Source organism: Lonchura striata, chromosome 6 (assembly GCF_050655825.1).
Source record: "Lonchura striata isolate lonStrDom1 chromosome 6, ASM5065582v1, whole genome shotgun sequence".
Classification (NCBI taxonomy): Eukaryota; Metazoa; Chordata; class Aves; order Passeriformes; family Estrildidae; genus Lonchura; species Lonchura striata.
This window is the reverse complement of record NC_140708.1, coordinates 27,886,996-27,904,337: the sequence shown is the minus strand read 5'-3', so window position 1 is coordinate 27,904,337 and position 17,342 is coordinate 27,886,996. Positions and strand designations below refer to the sequence as shown.

At 56.3% G+C, this 17,342-nt stretch overlaps 1 protein-coding gene across 2 annotated transcripts; it reads left to right on the top strand.

The window, feature by feature from the left end:
* The first annotated feature begins 1,321 nt into the window (after positions 1-1,321).
* On the top strand, positions 1,322-9,400 carry LOC110473616 (solute carrier family 2, facilitated glucose transporter member 9). Of its 2 annotated transcripts, none has more exons than XM_085582692.1 (12): positions 1,322-2,018; positions 2,934-3,032; positions 3,486-3,646; positions 3,728-3,852; positions 4,104-4,249; positions 4,330-4,462; positions 4,818-4,969; positions 5,131-5,241; positions 6,356-6,457; positions 7,019-7,094; positions 8,556-8,683; positions 8,899-9,400. In XM_085582692.1, the coding sequence occupies exons 1-12, from the start codon at positions 1,461-1,463 to the stop codon at positions 9,136-9,138; spliced, it is 2,031 nt and encodes a 676-aa protein (XP_085438818.1). In that variant the 5' UTR covers positions 1,322-1,460; the 3' UTR covers positions 9,139-9,400. The 2 variants fall into 2 exon arrangements, with proteins under 2 accessions (XP_085438818.1, XP_085438817.1); XM_085582691.1 differs by having other exon boundaries at positions 4,818-5,005.
* The last annotated feature ends 7,942 nt before the right edge of the window (positions 9,401-17,342 follow it).

The window sequence follows — 17,342 nt, the reverse complement described above, 5'->3', positions numbered from 1 at the left end:
TGGCTATTTCTCACCAGTCCTTGTCTATCCTGTGCCACTATCACCGGGTCAGGTCACAGGAGTGTCTCCAATTAACCCAGCCCTCTGGTGAGCCTTAATTGACACTCCAGGCTCTCTTCCTCCCCCTTCTTGCCCCACCACGAGTTTCTTACCTCTACATCTGCTGCTAAGCCTTTGCTCCCAGCATCCCAGCCACTGCTGGGAACCAGTGACCATAACCCATATTTACTCCCTAAATCAAGGCAGCAGCCATCCCCTGGCTTGGAGCTGTGTCCTGAAGATGTCCCTGCTTGGTGCCCAGCATCAGGCTGTGTGGCAGGAGGAGGGGCTGTGGCTGCAGGGATGAGCACGGGGCTTGGGGACGGGTATGGGCTTCAGTGCAGAGGAGCTGGAAAGTTCCAGGAGGGGTTTTTGGTGGGTACTTGCTGGGAGAATACCGGGGTGGGGGAGAGATGGCTGCTCCTGTTTCCTCTTCCCAGTGCTCTTTCCAGAGACCACTGGACACATTTAACCTTCCATGTGCTGCTCCCAGAGATGAGCCATGTATCTGAATGACCAGAGTTGGAGCATGGCTGCAGGACATAGCATGACCTGGCTTATCATCCTGTCTCAGGTTTGCTGCTTTGGTTGGGGTGAGTCCTGGGCATGTTTAGAGCTGCCCTGCAGCACTGCAGGTGCTTTGGGCATGGCTGGGACCCACAGACTGCATGTTCTCCTGCCGAATCATCTCACCATGGTTAGGTCCAGTAAAATGGATCTCCATCCTGCTGCTCTGGGAATGAACCAGGACCATCCCCAGAAGGACTGTGGTTTCCCTCACTGTGGCCCCGTCACCAAGGTCTCTGCAGCCACCCAGTAACACCTGCACAACAGTAAAGATGACACCTTGATCTAGATGTGAAGAAACCGAGTCTGGGCAAGACACAGGAACTCTTGAGCAAGGGCCAGCCGTGGGAAAAATGAACACTGGCTGGTGGCCGGGGGAGAGGGTCTGATGCTTTCAGGAAGAGCTGGAGGTTCATGTGCAAGGGGGGAGACCAGAGCTGGAACATCTTCCATGGGAGAATGTGGTGCCTGGACTCTCCTACAGCCCAGCCAGCCAGGTTTGGGCTGGCATGGCAGGCCTGGGATTGCCCATGAGGCTCTCCCAGCTCTGCTCTGCTCTCCTGGCCCTGCGGGACTGTCCCGAGTGGGGCCAGCCTGTCGGGACCTGTCCCTTTTAAGCTCCTGGAGCTGTTGCCAGTCGTGGCTTAGTGGGGTCCCCATCCTTTCAACTGGCTGTTCAGCAAATTAAGAGCTTGCTATTAGGCTGCTAATTAAAGGCACTTCATTAGCAGCAGGGGAGGCAGCTCCTGGCCGCAGCAAAATTGGATTCCTCTGAGCTGCCATGAGCGGATTCTCTCCTCTCTGGGGCTGAGGGCTGTGTCCCTCCGTGTCCGGGGGAGGCAGCTGCTCGAGCCATGGCCGTGGGCTGCCAGCCTCTTCCCGAGCGCAGGGGATGGGGCACATTACCCCACGGAGGGAGAGGGGCCAGAGGTGATGGGGTGATGTGGGGCCGCCCCCTCGCCGCCAGCCTCGGGGATGGAGCAGTGGTGTTGCCCCACTTACGGTTCCCGGGGTCACTCCCGTTTAGAGGGGACTTGCGACAGCTCTCAAAGGTGGCAGAGCATCTCGTCGGTGGTTCCGCTGCCCCCAGGCTGGGCCGTGACCCCTCAGCGGGCCGAGCAGCCCGGCGGCGCTGCCCCTGCCCCCGGCGAGGGGAGAGGCTCCCGGACTCCTCCTCCGGCCGCTCAGGCGCCTCCAATGAGCCCCGGGGGCGCCCGGGCCGCCCTGCCCTGCCCTGCCTTCCCTTCCCTTCCCTCACCTCCTCCTTCTTCTATCTAAAAATGGGAGAGACCAGCCGGGCCGCCGCGCTGCCTTCCTCCCCGTCTCCTTCTCCTCCCTCCCCGCGCTCCGCCTGCAGCCCGGCGCCGCCGCTCGGGAACGGGACCCCGCGGCGCGGCGGGGACATCCCTGGGGTGAGCTCCCTGCGGGCCCCATCCCTGCTTCCCCTCTGCCTTACGGGGTCCCTGTCCCACTCCAGCCCCTGGCCTGACACCCCTCGGCCTGACATCCCCCTCCCTTTTTTCCCGGTTTGGGATTCCTGATGGGATTAGGGGGGATTTGCTGTGCGTGAGCCGGGAGCTGCTGGCTACCGTGCGGGGGGCGCTGCGAGGAGGGTCGGGCTGCGGCTGGGGAGCGGGGCTGCTCCGGGGGGACGCAGGTTCGTCCCATGTCCGCACCCCGCAAGCCCCTCTCTCCTGGAACATTCATCGCTCCGGGCATTCATTGCAGCGCCCAGGGCTGTCCCTGCAGCTGGGGGTGCTCTGAATGCTCCCGAGCACCCCGATCCTGGGCTGGGCTGGCTCAGAGCTGCAGGGTGGCTGTTCCCCCGCAGCCACCGGCTCCCCGCAGTGAAGACCCCCAGCAGGAGCGGGAGACAAAGGTGTTGGAGGGGGTGAGGGTTTAGGAGGTGGGTCCATGTGGTGTTTTGGGGTGAGATGGGACCTTCCACGGGAACATTTCAATGGTGTTGGGCCACTCACAGCAGCATCACTCAGCTGCTCTGTTGAGGTAAGGGGATGGATGTCCCTCCTTCTTCCACCTGCCCCTTTCCATCTGCTGCTCCTCCCAGCTGGGGGCAGGGGTGCCCAGCTTACCCAGGCTGGGTCACCACCACAGTAAAAAAACTCACATCACAGCCACGGGAAAGCTGGAATAGCTGGGCTGGGTGCTGGGCACTGGCATGAAGCAGTGCTGAACAGAGGATTCCATTGCACTGGGGTCCTTGCTCTGGGCCAGGGTCATCCCTGCTGGAAAAGGGGCAATTCATGACACCTTGGCTCCTGGTTCTGCTAGCCAGGATTGTGCTGATCCTTCCTCCTCTTTCCCAGCATCTCACCTTCCCCCTGCTGTCTGTCACCCTTTTGGTATCCTTTGGCTCATCCATGCTTTATGGCTACAACCTTGCTGTGGTGAACTCACCAGCAGAGGTAAGGGTTGGGCAATCTCTCTGGGAGCAGGGAAAATGGCTCTGCATCCCTCCTCTGGAGGGTGGAGGGACAGCTGTCCAGCAGCCCCACATCAAAACACTGGCATTTTACTTGAGCAGTCACCCAGAGAGGAATGACATGGAAAAGACATCAGAGTCCATGTTCATGTACTCCATATTGATCCCCCTGGAAAAGCAGGGCCTGGAAAGCTGGCTACAACCTCCCTGCTTCAGCTTGAGGGCTCTCTGTATCTCTAAGTCATCTTTAGTCCTCTCAGGTGCTGAAACTTGCTGACCAACCAGACCAGCACATCCCAGTCATCCCCAAACATGTTCTGCCCTGCATCTCCTTTAATGCTGTTAAACCCATGATATTGTCCCTATAGATCCTGTCTTCCCTTGTCTTCCCCTTTCTGCCAACAATCTGGTGCCTGTGTGTGTCTCTGCCCTGCAGCACATAAAGGTTTTCTACAATGCCACGTGGTCCCAGCGGTTCGGACACGGGCTGGGCCCTGCCCCCCTGACCCTCCTCTATGCCCTGACTGTCTCCATCTTCGCCCTGGGCGGGCTGGTGGGCTCCCTGCTGGTGGGGGTGCTGGTGGAGCGGTACGGCAGGTAAGGGTGGCACACCATGGGCCACGGGCGTCAGAGGTGGGGTGGGACTGGAGGAGCTGCCCTGCTGCTTGTGCCTGCCAGGAATGGTGCTCTGAGCCGCAGCGCCCTCCTCGTCCTCCTGGCCGGCAGCTTCATGGGCTTCAGCCGGGAGCTGGGATCCCCCGAGATGGTGATCATCGGCCGCTCCATCACGGGGCTTCACTCAGGTGGGTGTCCTGGGCCGTGCACAGCCCTTCCTCATGGCTCAGTCCCCTACAGCCATTCCTAGGGGGATGGAGAAGGCTTTGTATTCCCCACAGGCTCTGTGGAGGGGTTCTCTGGTACAGCCAGGGCCACCTCCAACGCCATGGGGTCCCCACTGTGTATGATGTGGACATGGGAGGAGATGGACCTAGGCTCTGGCTAGGTACCCTTCTCCCCACTGCCTCTGCCATCCCACTCCCTCCTGTGCCCCCAGGTATCTGTCTCAGTGTGGTGCCCCTCTACCTGGGAGAAATCACTCCCAAGAACCTGCGGGGCTTCCTGGGGCTCATGCCCAGCATCTTCATCTGCCTGGGGGTTTTCTCTGCCCAGGTCCTGGGCCTGCCGGAACTGCTGGGCAAGGTGAGCACAATACCCCAGCCCACACATGCTGGACACTGCTCTGCCCTCCCCTTGACACATCCTATTTCAACTCCTTTCAGGACAGGTTCTGGCCCCTTTTCCTGTCAGTGGTGGTTGTTCCTGCCTCCCTCCAGCTCCTGCTGCTGCACTGCTTCCCTGAGAGCCCTCGGTACCTGCTGATAGAGAGAAATGACATCTGTGGGGCCACCAAAGGTGAGGGGATATCCTTGGGCAGACTGGCTCTGGAAGGTGCTGGGTGATCTGGGTGCTTCTCCAAGGTCTTCCAAGACCAAGATGCTTCTTCATGGCATCCTTGCATACCCATACCTGACAGCCCACCACAGTCCTGTTGGTTCAGCCCTTCTGTCCCACCTGGTTGTGCCACAGCATTTCCATGGTACCCAGCACTGTGGTGTGATGCTCTTCCCCATTTCCTATGTATGGATTTCCCATATGAGGCTGCTGGGGAGGCTGGGCCAGGGTAGAGCCAAGCCCCTACCTGGTGCCATATCTGTGAGCATCCACCCTGTGCTGGGGACACGTGTCCATGGCCCCACTCTCCCCACAGCGCTGCACCGGTTCCTGGGGAGACCTGATGTACAGGATGTGATCGAGGAGATGAAGGAGGAGCAGCGGTCGCTCTCCTCCGTGGAGATGGTGTCGGTCTGGCAGCTGCTGCGGGACCGCTCCGTGCGCTGGCAGACGCTCTCGGTGGCGGTGGTGAGCGCCGGCATGCAGCTCTCGGGGATCGATGCCGTAAGCCCCATGGTCCTCGCCCCAGGACACGGCTGTGCAGACACTGAGCTGAGACCTGGCAGCGCATTTCCTCGAGTGCCCCGTGGCTCCATCCCCCAGCTCATGCTGTGTCCCCTCCTCGGCAGATCTGGTTTTACACCAACACCATTTTCGAGCGCGCCGGGATCCCCACGTCCCAGATCCCCTACACCACCATGGGCACCGGCGCCATTGAGGTCGTTGCCGGGCTGATCGGGGTGAGTGAGGGACAGAGGGACACAGCTCCTCCATGCCAGAGCCCTGTTGCCAGCTCCCAGCACCATCAAACAGGGGGGACAGAGTAGACCCCCAAAGAATCATCTGTGCCACAGCACAGCCCCTTTTCTGGGGGGCAAAAATGGGGATGGGAGATGGGATGAGACAGGCTCAATTTAGGAGTCACATCTAGGAGTGGTGAGATAATTTTAGGGTAGCAGGGAGGTTGGGTAGAGATGGCAAAGAGAAGGTTGGAGATGATGGAGGGGACTAGAAGTTTCCTCTGGCTCTCGCTTTCATTGTCCCTCTGTTAGCAGAGTCACATGTCCCCATCTCCCCCCCCCAGCCAAGCACTGGCCTGGCCCCAGGCTAGCAGCCCTGCCCCCTCCGCAGCCAGCCCTCATTTAGCTGGAGAGTTAGCACTGGGCCAGGCAGATTTATGGCCCTTGTCCCATCTGCAAGTGTCACCCAGGGCCAGCCCAAGCCACCCGGCACTAAATCCACTCCCTGACAGTCACAGAGATGGATGGGGGTGGCTGCTCCCAGAAAAGAGGGAACGAGTGGGGGGCTGTTCCCCGCTCCCATAGCCCAGTCCAGAGTGGGGTCCCCTGCCTCTCTGAAGGGTACCCCCTCCTCCCCTCCCCTTTCTATGGGCGTGTCCCAGCCCCCCAGCAGTCTCCCAACATAGAGCCAGATTGCTTGGGAGCAGCCCCACAAATGGCTCCTGATGGACATGCTGAGATTGGTTATAAAATTACAGGCATTTGTTCTGCTGTCAATACCCTGCCTGCTCCCACTGCTGCTGCGCTGCCTGCCCACACTCTGCTGTGCCCACTCCCCCACAAACACCCCCAGCACCTCCACCTGGCACTGATACCAGCCCCAACCCGGTACCCTAACCCCTGCTCTGTGGGACCATCTCCTGCCCCATGTATGCTCACCCCTGGCACTTTCCATGCCCAAACCCCAACCCTGGACTCTGAGCTGGGGTTGCCCCGGATGCCCAGACGCCACCGGGATCATCCTCCCACCTCCAGCTGGATCTGGGGTTCAGGGGTGGTCTCATCCACCTTGGAGCTCCCCAACACCTTGTCAGTCTCTGCTCTCTCTTGGCAGTGCTTCACCATTGAGAGGGTGGGCCGGCGGCCCCTCATCATCACCGGCTTCTGTGCCATGGGTGTCTGCTCGGCTGGCATCACCATCTCCCTGCTGCTGCAGGTAGGGCCTGGCCACTGCCACCCCCTGGGCCATTATCAGTGGTGGAGGGATAGGTAGAATCTTGGAGGAAGGAGCATGCGTGGAAATGAGAAGTGAGCTGGCTCTTCCAAGTCATGCTTTCCCTTCAAAGTTAAAGAGAAGGTAAATTTAGCACCAAGAACAGCAACAAAAAAAAAGAAAACACAAATCCATATGAGAAAAATCCTGCTGCTTCTGGTAGCTTTTTTTCAGAAATAGTTTTTCCTAGGGAGGCAGCTGTGAAATGCCAGGGCAGGTGAAGGGTCCTGCTCCTGCTGCCTTCTTCCTGAGGATGCTCCCGTGGCTCTGGGGACACTGCAACATCATGAGCTGCTGAGCTGGGCTGAGGCTGACCCTCACCAGCTTTACCCCAAACCACTCATTGCTTGTCTGCATCTCATCAGTGTGTCCTGTGTGGCCACTGTCCCCAAGAGCCACCGCCAAGCCAAGGGCAGGCCTGAAGCCCAGGGAATGTGCCAGGGATGCTGGGTGTGAAGCTCAGGGCAGCCCCAGCAGCCTCCCCAGCCCAGTGTCCCCTCGCAGGCCACCCTGCCCTGGATGCGCTACCTCAGCGTTGCCTGCGTGGTCGGCATCATCGCTGGCTTCTGCATGGGACCAGGTGGGTCTGGGGCTGCGGGAGTAGGGAGCAGTGGGGTGGGAATGGGGCTCCAGGAGACCAGCAGGGTTTGCAGGCAGGTGACAAGACCTGAGCCTTGGCTCCAGCCCCACATATCCCCAGGGCACTGCCTCCTCCTTCTCTGCTTCCTCCTGGGCCATGCTCCAGGAGAAGCAGAGTGAAAGCCTTCCCCAGACCTCTGTGGAGGTGTCACCATTCCCATCATGGTGCAGAATCATCCTGCCCCTAGTCGAGTGCAGGCTCCAACAGCCAGGAGTGAAACCTGGACTGGTTTACCCAGTTGATGTATTAGCAGAGCTCTTAACAGATCTATAATTCATCCTCAGCCCAGACTTTATTCACTGTAATTACATCTTTAATTAGGATTTTAATGGCTCATTGTTCACAAACAATGATGAATAGGAGTTTTAAAACAAAAAAAAAATATATCTCTGTTCTGGGCAAGCTGTGAGTAAGAGTCCGTCAGGGGCTCCACTCCCTCCCTCACTTCTTACACTTGTTTTTTGGTTTATCTTTTCCCTGCATTTATAAAGAAGTCCAGCCAGCCCTGTTTCAGGCAGTTGGGATCCCAGGCATATCACCATATCAGAAACAATCCCTTGCCAGATTCCTGTGTGTCTTGGAATGTATTCTGGACCTCGGATCCTGCCCCCCAGTACAGGGACAGTCCTGGGACCCAGGAGTTCTGCCTCAGTGACACTTGGCTGGAGAGGCTAAGTCCTTCTAGAAGAAAGAACCACGACCTGTGTCCAGTTTTCAGACCACTTCCAAGTTGGTTTGGGAAACCACTTCCATATATTCTGGGTTTTTTCACTCTGCATGGGAAAAGCAGGTTGGAAAATGGCATTTCTGTGTTGTGCAGGAGATTCTGATGCTCAGAAAAGTGGTTGCTTCTTTTCCCCATTGATCAGCCACAGTGGCAACAGAAGCTGATTGATAGAAGGAAGTTTTCTAAACTGTTTTGATCAAGGGGGTCTGGAAAGGGCATTATGGAGGGTGCCAGGAAGATGTTTCTCTATGCCTGTGATTTCTATGACATTTAATATATCAGCATTTAGAAACATTTTTGGAAAACAAAAATGAGTGATCAAAAAATGATCCACATGAAATGTTCCACCTTTGTTTTGACTCATTCTGAAACTTTCCAGTCATGCAATTTGGGGAACTGGCCTGAGCACTCAGCAATGTGCCAGTGTGGTATGTCAGGGGGACATCGCCCCTCCACCCCCGCCCCAGACAAATGCCAAGGGAGACCAAGGGTAGGACACTGTTCCACCACACTCCCTGTCTCCTCCAGCTCTCCCAGTACCACCAGTTTGAACCATGAATCTTGCTGGGCTCCAGCCTTTGACCACAGGACTGAGATGGGCAAAACCTGTTGACCCCAGAGGTACCTGAGTCACCCTGTCCTCCATAGCCTCGATCTGTCCCCTCCCTCTGCAGCTGGTGTCCCCTTCCTGATGACAGCTGAGCTCTTCATGCAGTCACACCGCCCGGCTGCCTACATTGTGGGGGGCTCTCTCAACTGGCTCTGCAACTTCACCATCGGCTTCATCTTCCCCTTCTTGCAGGTACCAGTTCAGAGGGGCCCCGGTGATGGAGGGAGCAGGCACAGCCCTGCTGCTCTCCCAGGATGGGGTGCCAAGGCAGGGATGCCTGTGCTCTTGGCTCAGATTGGTGCTGGACAGAGCCAGCCCAGGGCAGGGTGATGGGAGGGAACAGTGCCTCGTGCCATGCCCAGTTTGGGAGTGCCTGGCTCTCTGCCTCATCCTGCTCTTGTCCCCAGATGTCAGCCGGTGCCTTTTGCTACCTGGTTTTCTGTGGTGTCTGCCTGCTGGTGGCCCTGTACGTCTACCTTGTCATCCCCGAGACCAAGAACAAAACCTTCATGGAGATCAGCCACGTCTTCGCCACGCGCCGCTCCGTGCTCTCCGTGCCAGCCCGCCTCACTGGGATGATGAAGCTCGATGGTTATGGGACTTTGCAGAGCAGCTCCCTGCAGGGCTCAGGCTCCAGCCTGCCCTGATCTGAGTGGGCTGGGGGGGTGGGGATGGTGGAGGAGGCTCGGGGCTGGGGAAGGATGTGGGGGCCAATTTATTCCGACCTGGTCATGAGCCCCGTTGATGCACCAAGGTTGCCCTGACTGCTGGGCATGATCCCCATGCTGGAAGAGATGCCCCCACAGAGACAAGGGGACCTCCTGAATTAGGGAGTTCTCATTGCTCCTGGGTGTGGGGCCCTGGCAAGGGCTTCTGGCATGAGCTGTTTAATAAAGAGCATTGCCAGCAGAGCCATTGTTTGGCAAGTTTAGCCTGGAATGGCAGCAAGCAGGCGTGTGCTGGAATGGGCGGGTTCTTCTCCAGCACCAGGGAAGAGCAAAATGAGAAGAGGGGCTTGTCCTCCTCCCCCCTGGCTGGAAAGGTCAAAGTCACCCCACATTTTCTAGGAAGGGTGGGCAGGATTGTTCCCAGGCTCTTGCATCTCACCCCAAGTTGGTCATGCAAAGCTGGAAGCTGTTGCAGAAGGGACATAGAGCAGCTCTGAGCTGGGGGTGACTGTCCAGCCACTGTGCCCTTCCACAGGCTGCTGGAAGCTCTTGATGCCTGGCCTCGTGTGCTGGCCCCACAGAGTGCTCCCATGGAAACTCCGCACACTCCCAAACTCCCTGAAGGACAAAGGGATCCAGGATACTCATCTCCTTACTGCACCCCATGAATCGCTGTGACCCCAAGGTGCTCTCCAAGCACAACCTCTCCCTTGTCTCTGCCCTAAATCCTGGGGCTGTGTTTGGAGGGAGAAGATGTCCTTTGTCCCAGGACCCCCCCACAACAGGAGCTCCCAGAAATACCATGGCAGACCATGGGGTTCCCAGACCCTCCAGGAGCTGTCATTTGCAGGAAAACTACAACATTTTGTTCTGGTGAGAGGTAAATCCAGACAGTGGGAAAGGCTGTGTGGCCAAAACATTCCCATGCCAACACAAACATCATTTTGTTGCAAATAATTGAGCCTTTAATTTTTTTTTTCCCTCCAGTTTCCCCCTCTGTGGCAGCTCCACAGCTTGGTGTTTGGTATTTGTGGTCACTTAGTGAGGAGCCCACCCTTCCTGCATCCCTTGGCAAAGCCTCAGGGCGCCTCTGGGTGTGTGTGGGTGCTGGGCCCGTGGGAACAGGGACTGGGCCACACTGGATCCCCAGTGCCTGGTCCTACCACCCCTTCCATCCTCAGCCAGCAGCCCGGGGCTCAAGGGGATGAGCCAGAGCAGGGTCAGGGCTCCGCGGCACCAGGCGCTTCCCACGCCGCCTCCCTCCCGACGCGCTGCTCTCGGCGGCAGAGCAGAGCGGTAAATATGTGCAGCATTACATATGTATAATGGAGTGTAAATAACCCCAAAAAGTGCATTGTAAATAGACTCCAAGTTTATCCTTTATTAATGAGGCACTGAGTGCCCTGCTGTTTTAGAGCAGCGAGACTTTGATAATATCAAAACCTAAATTACACTTGTGTCTCTCATTCCCAGCAAACGACAGCATCATTTCAGGCCTCTTTGCCACTTGTATTTATTTATTCTGGTATTTATCTATCTCTCCCACCCAGCATGTGGGCCAGCTTGGAGGATGCCCCCTGCCCTCCCTGTGTGAGGCAATGGTCCCCCTGGGACCAGCCCCCCATTTCTGGGGTCCTGGCATAGCCAAGGAGTCAGAATGTTGCCTTATGGCCAAGGACTGCTCTAAGTAGCCAGTGAGATGGGGCAGACCTGGGAAATGTGGGGTCAGGACCCATTTCTGTCAGGGTTTTGGACCCCACCAGAGCCAGAAGTGCTCTCTTTCCAAGGACTGGGGGCCACTGGAAAAATTCTATGGTGCCTTCTGAATGCATTTGTTCCTGGGGACTTGTTTGATGGTACCATGTCAAAAGACATGTTCATCTTCTTTTCCATCAGGGCCTGGGGGTGAGGAAACCCCTGCTCCTGGAACACTGGCAGCTAACTCATCAGTTTTCTCTGAGGCTATTGAGGCAAGATTTTTTTGGGGAGGTGTAGTTCAAACTGCCCCATGCCACTGACCTTTTACTCTTGCAAAAGAGGGATTTGGGCTTCCTCTCTGCTTGTCTTGCTGGGGAGGCATTCCCAGCTGCTCCGCTGCAGGCTCCTCAGGAAGGATGGCTGGGTGAGCTCTGAGCTGCTTTCCCTTGTCCAGAGCTGCTTCCCCACATCAAAACGCAGCTCCCTGTTCTGGACTGGTTCTGTCCGGTGAGGATGAGGCTGTATTCTCTAGTAGTGTCCAAGTAGACCTTGAAAAACTGGAGAAGGTGCAAAGAGAAGAGTCTGAGGAATTACTTGGACAGCTGGAAATGCTGCTGATCCTCTTAAGGTTTGCAGAATCAAAGATGAAAGTGGCTCTCTCCAAATGCACAAGTGCCTTCTCCTGGTGTGCCCAGTGCTAAAGGCTGGGTGGGTTCAGGTGCTGAGGTATTCACATGGAGCGCTGGGGCTCAACCCTGGACAATGTGGAATGGGAGAGAAGACTCTGGTTCAAACTCTACAGATGCTTTGACTGGTGATCCTCAAGGAAATGGTCACGGCCCATCACTGGATATCTGCAGATCCTCCACTGAAGCCCTCTAGGCTTGAGCTCAGCTGGGTGAACGATCACATCCCAGCTGGAGAGCTGATTAAGGCTTGCTGGACACACCCTGGTGTCCCTGTGCAATCTCTGGGGATTGGTGAGGCCACAAGTGGCCACAGGGCATGGTCAGACAAGCCATGGAGCACTCACACCCTGCCAGTGCCCTCAGTCCCTATGGCTCCAGCAGAGATGGGCTCCAGGAGGATGGATCCTGGGGATCCACCAAGCCTTTGAGGCTGAACCCTTCTTGCACTGGTTTCACCAGGTGGTCTAACAGCAAACTGTCCCTGTCACTGCAATGGGGATGCCTTCACTCCCCACAAGTGTCACCTGAATGCAGAGCTCCATCAGGAACCAGCTTTGACTGAGGTAGGTTCCTTTGTGCTTCACCTCCTCTCATATTCCATGTGGGAAAAGCAGTGCTGGGGCAGCACCCTGTTGCCCCAGAGAGGCTGGTGCAGAATTTGTCCCTGCCTCTTGTCTCACTAAGGTTGTCCATACTTCCAGCTTAGCAGCCACGGGAGAAGGGTGCTGGACACAGGGAGCATTGCCTGGGTCAGCTCGGTTTGTAAACAGGCCCCATGTTTGCAGCCTGGGCCCTGGATGTATTTGAGGGGTTCAGGGACTGATTCAGGGACTTGGAGGTGGATGAGAGGCTTGACATGACTCTGCAATCCACGCCTGCAGCCCAGGAAGCCTGGGCTTCATCACAAGAGGTCTGACCAACAGGTCAAGGGATTCTGTCCCTTTAGCACACTCCAGTGATTCCCAGCTGGAATACTGTGTCCACCTCTGGGATCCTCAGCACAGGAAGGGCATGGACCTGTTGGAACAAGTCCAGAGGAGGTCATGAAGATGCTCAGAGTGCTGGAGCACCTCTCCTGTGGAGACAGGCTGAGATGGCTGAGGTTGTTTAGCTGGGAGAAGAGAAGGCTCTGGGGAGGTTTCACCGGGAAGGGACTTGGTAGAAGGGCATGTAGTGATAGGAAAAGGGAGAATTGTTTAAACTGACAAAGTTGGTTTAAATTAGATATTATGGAGAAATTCTTGACAATGAGAGTGGTGAGGCACTGGAACAGTTTGCCCAGAGAAGTAGTGGATGCCCCATCCCTGGAAGTTTTCAAGGGCAAGTTGGCCATGTGGCTGCCCTGGACCCATGGGCACTGCTCACATAATAACTGCCAGGATGCAAGTCACCCAGAGGGAAAAGATTGCATGCCCAAAATTAGGGCAGCCTCCCCCCACCCAACAGTGAAAATTCCTCTCCTGTTTTGACATAGCAGAGGAATCTGTCAGCACCATCCCAGAGCATCTTCTGCCTGGCAAGGGTGATTTCTTTAAGGCACCTCTTGGTGCCTTCTTTTGTTTTTCTTTTGCCTGGTGGTGTCAGGAGTTTCCCAGGGAGTGGAACAAGGACACAGAGGCAGTGTAGGTGGGTCCATTCCAGGTGTCACAGCCCCATGGACACTTGTGCTATGATAAACCTGGCTCCCTCGTGGCTGAAAGTCATCCCTCAGTGGGGCCTCCCCAGGCTGAGACCACAGATTCATCTCCTTAAAGTGCAGAGCCAGGTCCAGCCTGCAGTTCTCATGGACTCTGATCAATAGCCTTTCTGCAGATAAAAATCTAAAATGGGTGGGGTTTTTTTCTGTGCTCTGGGTAACAGGCACTCAGCTGAAACCCAGCACTTCAGAGGGGTAGAGAACAGTGATTCATATATTTTAAAAACCTTAAATATTTTTCTGGCATCAACAATACCCACTGAACTTCAGGAAAAAAAAATATATATAATGAAAAATATTTACAGCTGGGTGGGGAAAAGTGTTTCTTACCCTATGAGAAGTAGAATAATTCTGTGTAGATGCCTGCAGCCCGTGGCTGGTGCTCTGCAGGTCTCTGCAGCAACTGTGGGGTGCCAGGGCCAGTCCGGGCCGGGTGGCCGGAGCGAGGGTGCCCGGCAGAGGGTGTGCACCAGCAGATGGCACTCCCAGAATTTATTGCTACAGCAAGCTGCCTCTCGGAGAGCAGTCATGTAGGAGATGTCCTATTATATGGGCAGTTGACTTTAATAGTCATTGTGTGCTTAAAGCACAGCAAAACAACAGTGGGAAAAAAAAAAAATCCCCACTCCACTTGGATGGCCCTTTTCCCCCCAGCCCTGCTAGTCTATTTGTACAGTAAATTAAAAATATGAATCACTTCTCTCTACTGCCTCCCCAAACACTCATCCTGTCAGGCTCTGTGTTGTCTTCATTTGTATTACCTTAATTTAATGTTAATTATGTTCTTCATTTACAAAGAACAAGCATTTACACTCCCTGTCTGGGGATTTTCCACACTCGCGGTCTCCACGGACGGGAGGAAGGGGAGCGGAGGCAGCGGTGCCGGGGAGGAGCTGTCCAGGGCCGTGGGAACGGGGGGAGCAGGGTGCCCCCCCGAGCGGGCCGGCAGCGATGAGCGCTATTGCCTCTCGATTTATGAAACCGTATCGCTGCCTGGGCTTAAATCCCCCCTAATAAATCCTTTTTAAAAGGTCCTCGGCCAATGCAGGGCAGTGATTTATGGCGGGGAGCTGGCGTGGAGGGAGGTTTGGTGGCAGGGTTTGCTGCCGGGGGTGTCCCAGGGTTGGGAGCCTGAGCACTGCTGGGCAGTCCTAAGAAAATTTCCTGCACACCTTTTCCCTGACGTCTGCGGACTTGTTGGATCTTGCTGTTTGATGTGGATGATCCACAGAGTGGATGAGGACTGCAAATCCTTGCTCCATGCCTCAGTTTCCCCACTAGCACCTGGAGAAAACTACCCCCTCCCAGCTCTACCTATCCTCGGTGCTCACCAGTGAGCCAAAGGTTGGGGTGCACTTACAGAAATGACTTGTGTGTGTTCATGTGCACACACATAAAGGACCCAGAGCTCTAAAAACACCCCACACCTCATCCCAAATCCGACTTTCCCAGGCACAGAGCCTGTGACTGGAACGAGGCAGGACTGAAGAGAAGAAAGAGAAGAAAAACAATGAAAGAAAGAGTCATGAGCTTTCCGGGGCTACAGGACATGTTTCTCTTCACAGCCTGCCCCTGACCATGCCCGGGGTGGGGGACATGGGGGTGAAGGCTCTGTGCAGCCACATTTTCAAGCCCCTGTCTGCACCCAGCAGGGTTTCAGTGCTGCCCATGCCTGCCTGTGCCCTGCCATGGCCTGTTCTTCTAGCACTGTGTCCAGCCACAGGTCGGGATTTTCCTAGGGAACCTGAGGATAGGATTTGAGCAGAAGAAGCAGCATCTTTGGTCTCATTTGTGTAAGAGAAACCTGCAATTATATTTTGCAGTGCAAATTTGGGTTGTACCAGGACATCATGGGAGCTGGGTAGAACTAACTGAGATGCCCATCCCCAAATCTTATAAAACCCCGAAAAAGATAATTAAAGAAAAAAAAAAAAAAAAAAGGCAGCCCACCAAGCTTTCCTGTTCTAGATGACACAGGAACCCCAGAAAAGTCCAGAAAACAAACTCCCACTGCCAGGAAAACCCAAGATACCACACACCCACTCCTCCCAGTCACCACCACCCATTTCCATGGCAACAGCCATGCATTCTGGGGTGGGGACCTGAGCTCCCTTGTCACTATATGGCCTCAGGACCAGGGCAGGTCTCCTCACTGGTTGCTTAGGAGGGACATCTCAGGTTTGACCCTCTAGACTGCTGCCACGAGCTTGTCTTGGAGCTGCAGAGCCCTGTCCCAAACCCCTGTTTGTGGGGGCTGCAGCCCCACAGCCCATCCCACACCCCAGTCCTGCCCTTGGCCAGCTATGGAGCAACCCCACTGCAGGGTTTCCTTCCCCATACCTCATCCTTCTGCCATGTAGATTTGAGGCCGCTCACTTCATGACTGAAGTGACTCAACCATTTCCAGTGGAACAAACACGCCCCGGCTCCAGGGGGATGACAATCTCCTCCATCCTCCACTGGCCATGCCTGCGCCCTCCCCACGTGCTCCCACATGCTCTCCCTTATTAACAATGACCTTTCCACCGTGCTCACCGCTGATTCCCCAGTCCCAAATATCTTTTAAATGGGTTTCAGGAGCTGATGCGAGCTCCGTTAAAAGGCCACCGTGCCGCACCCGCCCCACGCCCTCCTGCGCCGCGGCCCCCGTCCCCACGCAGTGCCACCCGCACACACGCTCACTCTCTCACACTAACATTTTAATTAATGAAAACCCTCTTTTTTTTTTTTTTTTCCCCCTCCCCTCATAAGCGTTTAATGCGTGTTCGCAGCCCGGCTGATCCCCACAGCCATGGAAATATTAGGTTGACGGATGTGGTCTGTCGCCAGCGCTCCCTCAACGGGTCTGCCTGTCAGCTCGCCGATGATGACATTAACACGGGAAGAAAGTGATGACAAATGCCCGTTATCAGGGAACGAGGCCTGTGACAAATCGCACGGCGCCTCGCGAGCAGCCCCATTACGCTGTAATAAAAAAAGATGGATGGCTCAGCGCACCGGGGCCCCGCGCTAATGCGATTTCGGCTGGTCTCTCCGGGTTCTAATTAAGGCAGAAAACGGAGAATGAACAGGAGTCCCTGGTGCCCGACTCCCACCTAGCCCCCCCTCGAACGCCCCACGGTGATGGGCACTCGCCCTCAGGGACGATGTCCCCCAGCTGCCCTGGTGCCCCAGAGCTTGGCAGAGGGCTTTGGTGGGGATGCAGATGGACAAGAAGTGCAGATGTCTGGGGGGTGCAGGACGGGCGGGGGCTGGGGGGTCCCTCAGCCTGTGCCTGCCCGTCTTGTCTCTGCCAGGTGGGCTCAAGGCTCCCCCATCCAGGGCGAAGGGAGGAGGGGGGACACGGCCACCGTCAAATGCGTCACTCGGAGACAAATGTCACCTCCACCATCTGCTGCAGCATGTGAAGTGCGGGGGGAGCGCTGCGCGGCAGAGGGGGCGGGCGGGACAGTGTCACCCTGGGAAGAGGCTGTGGAGCAGGGACACCAGTACTGATCACCGGCCCCTGTGGGGACACAGAGGGGGTGGCCACTGACGGGGCTGAACAGGGATCCATGGGATGCTCGTGGGAAGCAGCGACTTGCTTTTGGACAGGAGTGGGAGAAAGAAGCTGTGTGAGGAGAGACGGGAGTGGGAGAAAAAAGCTGTGTGAGAACTCCTCCAGGAGTTCTGTGTGTCCACACTCACTGAGCACACCGATGGCAGTGTCCTTGGTGACAAGGACACAACCACAGCTGCCCATGAGGTGGGAGCACCTGCTGGGGGAAAGGAGGAGTCAGCCCCTGGCAGGGGTGCACAGTGGGGATAAACACCCTACAACCCGGATGGGGGGCCCAGACTGTGCAGGCAGGCACTTTCCCCACTGTCCCCACACCTCCCCACTGCCACCCAGCTGCCTGCACAGCCCTCACCCCCTCCCAGCTCCCCAGCAAGGAGGTAAGCCTGGTCCCCCTCTCCACCTCTGCCCACCTCACATCCCCAGGGTCCTTGGGTGCTTTCACTGGGAGAAAGAGATGTGCAAGTGACAGCTGATCGCCTGTCCTCTCCCCGGAGATCTGAAGAGCACTCACACACGTGACTCAGACTTGTGGGGTGTCTCA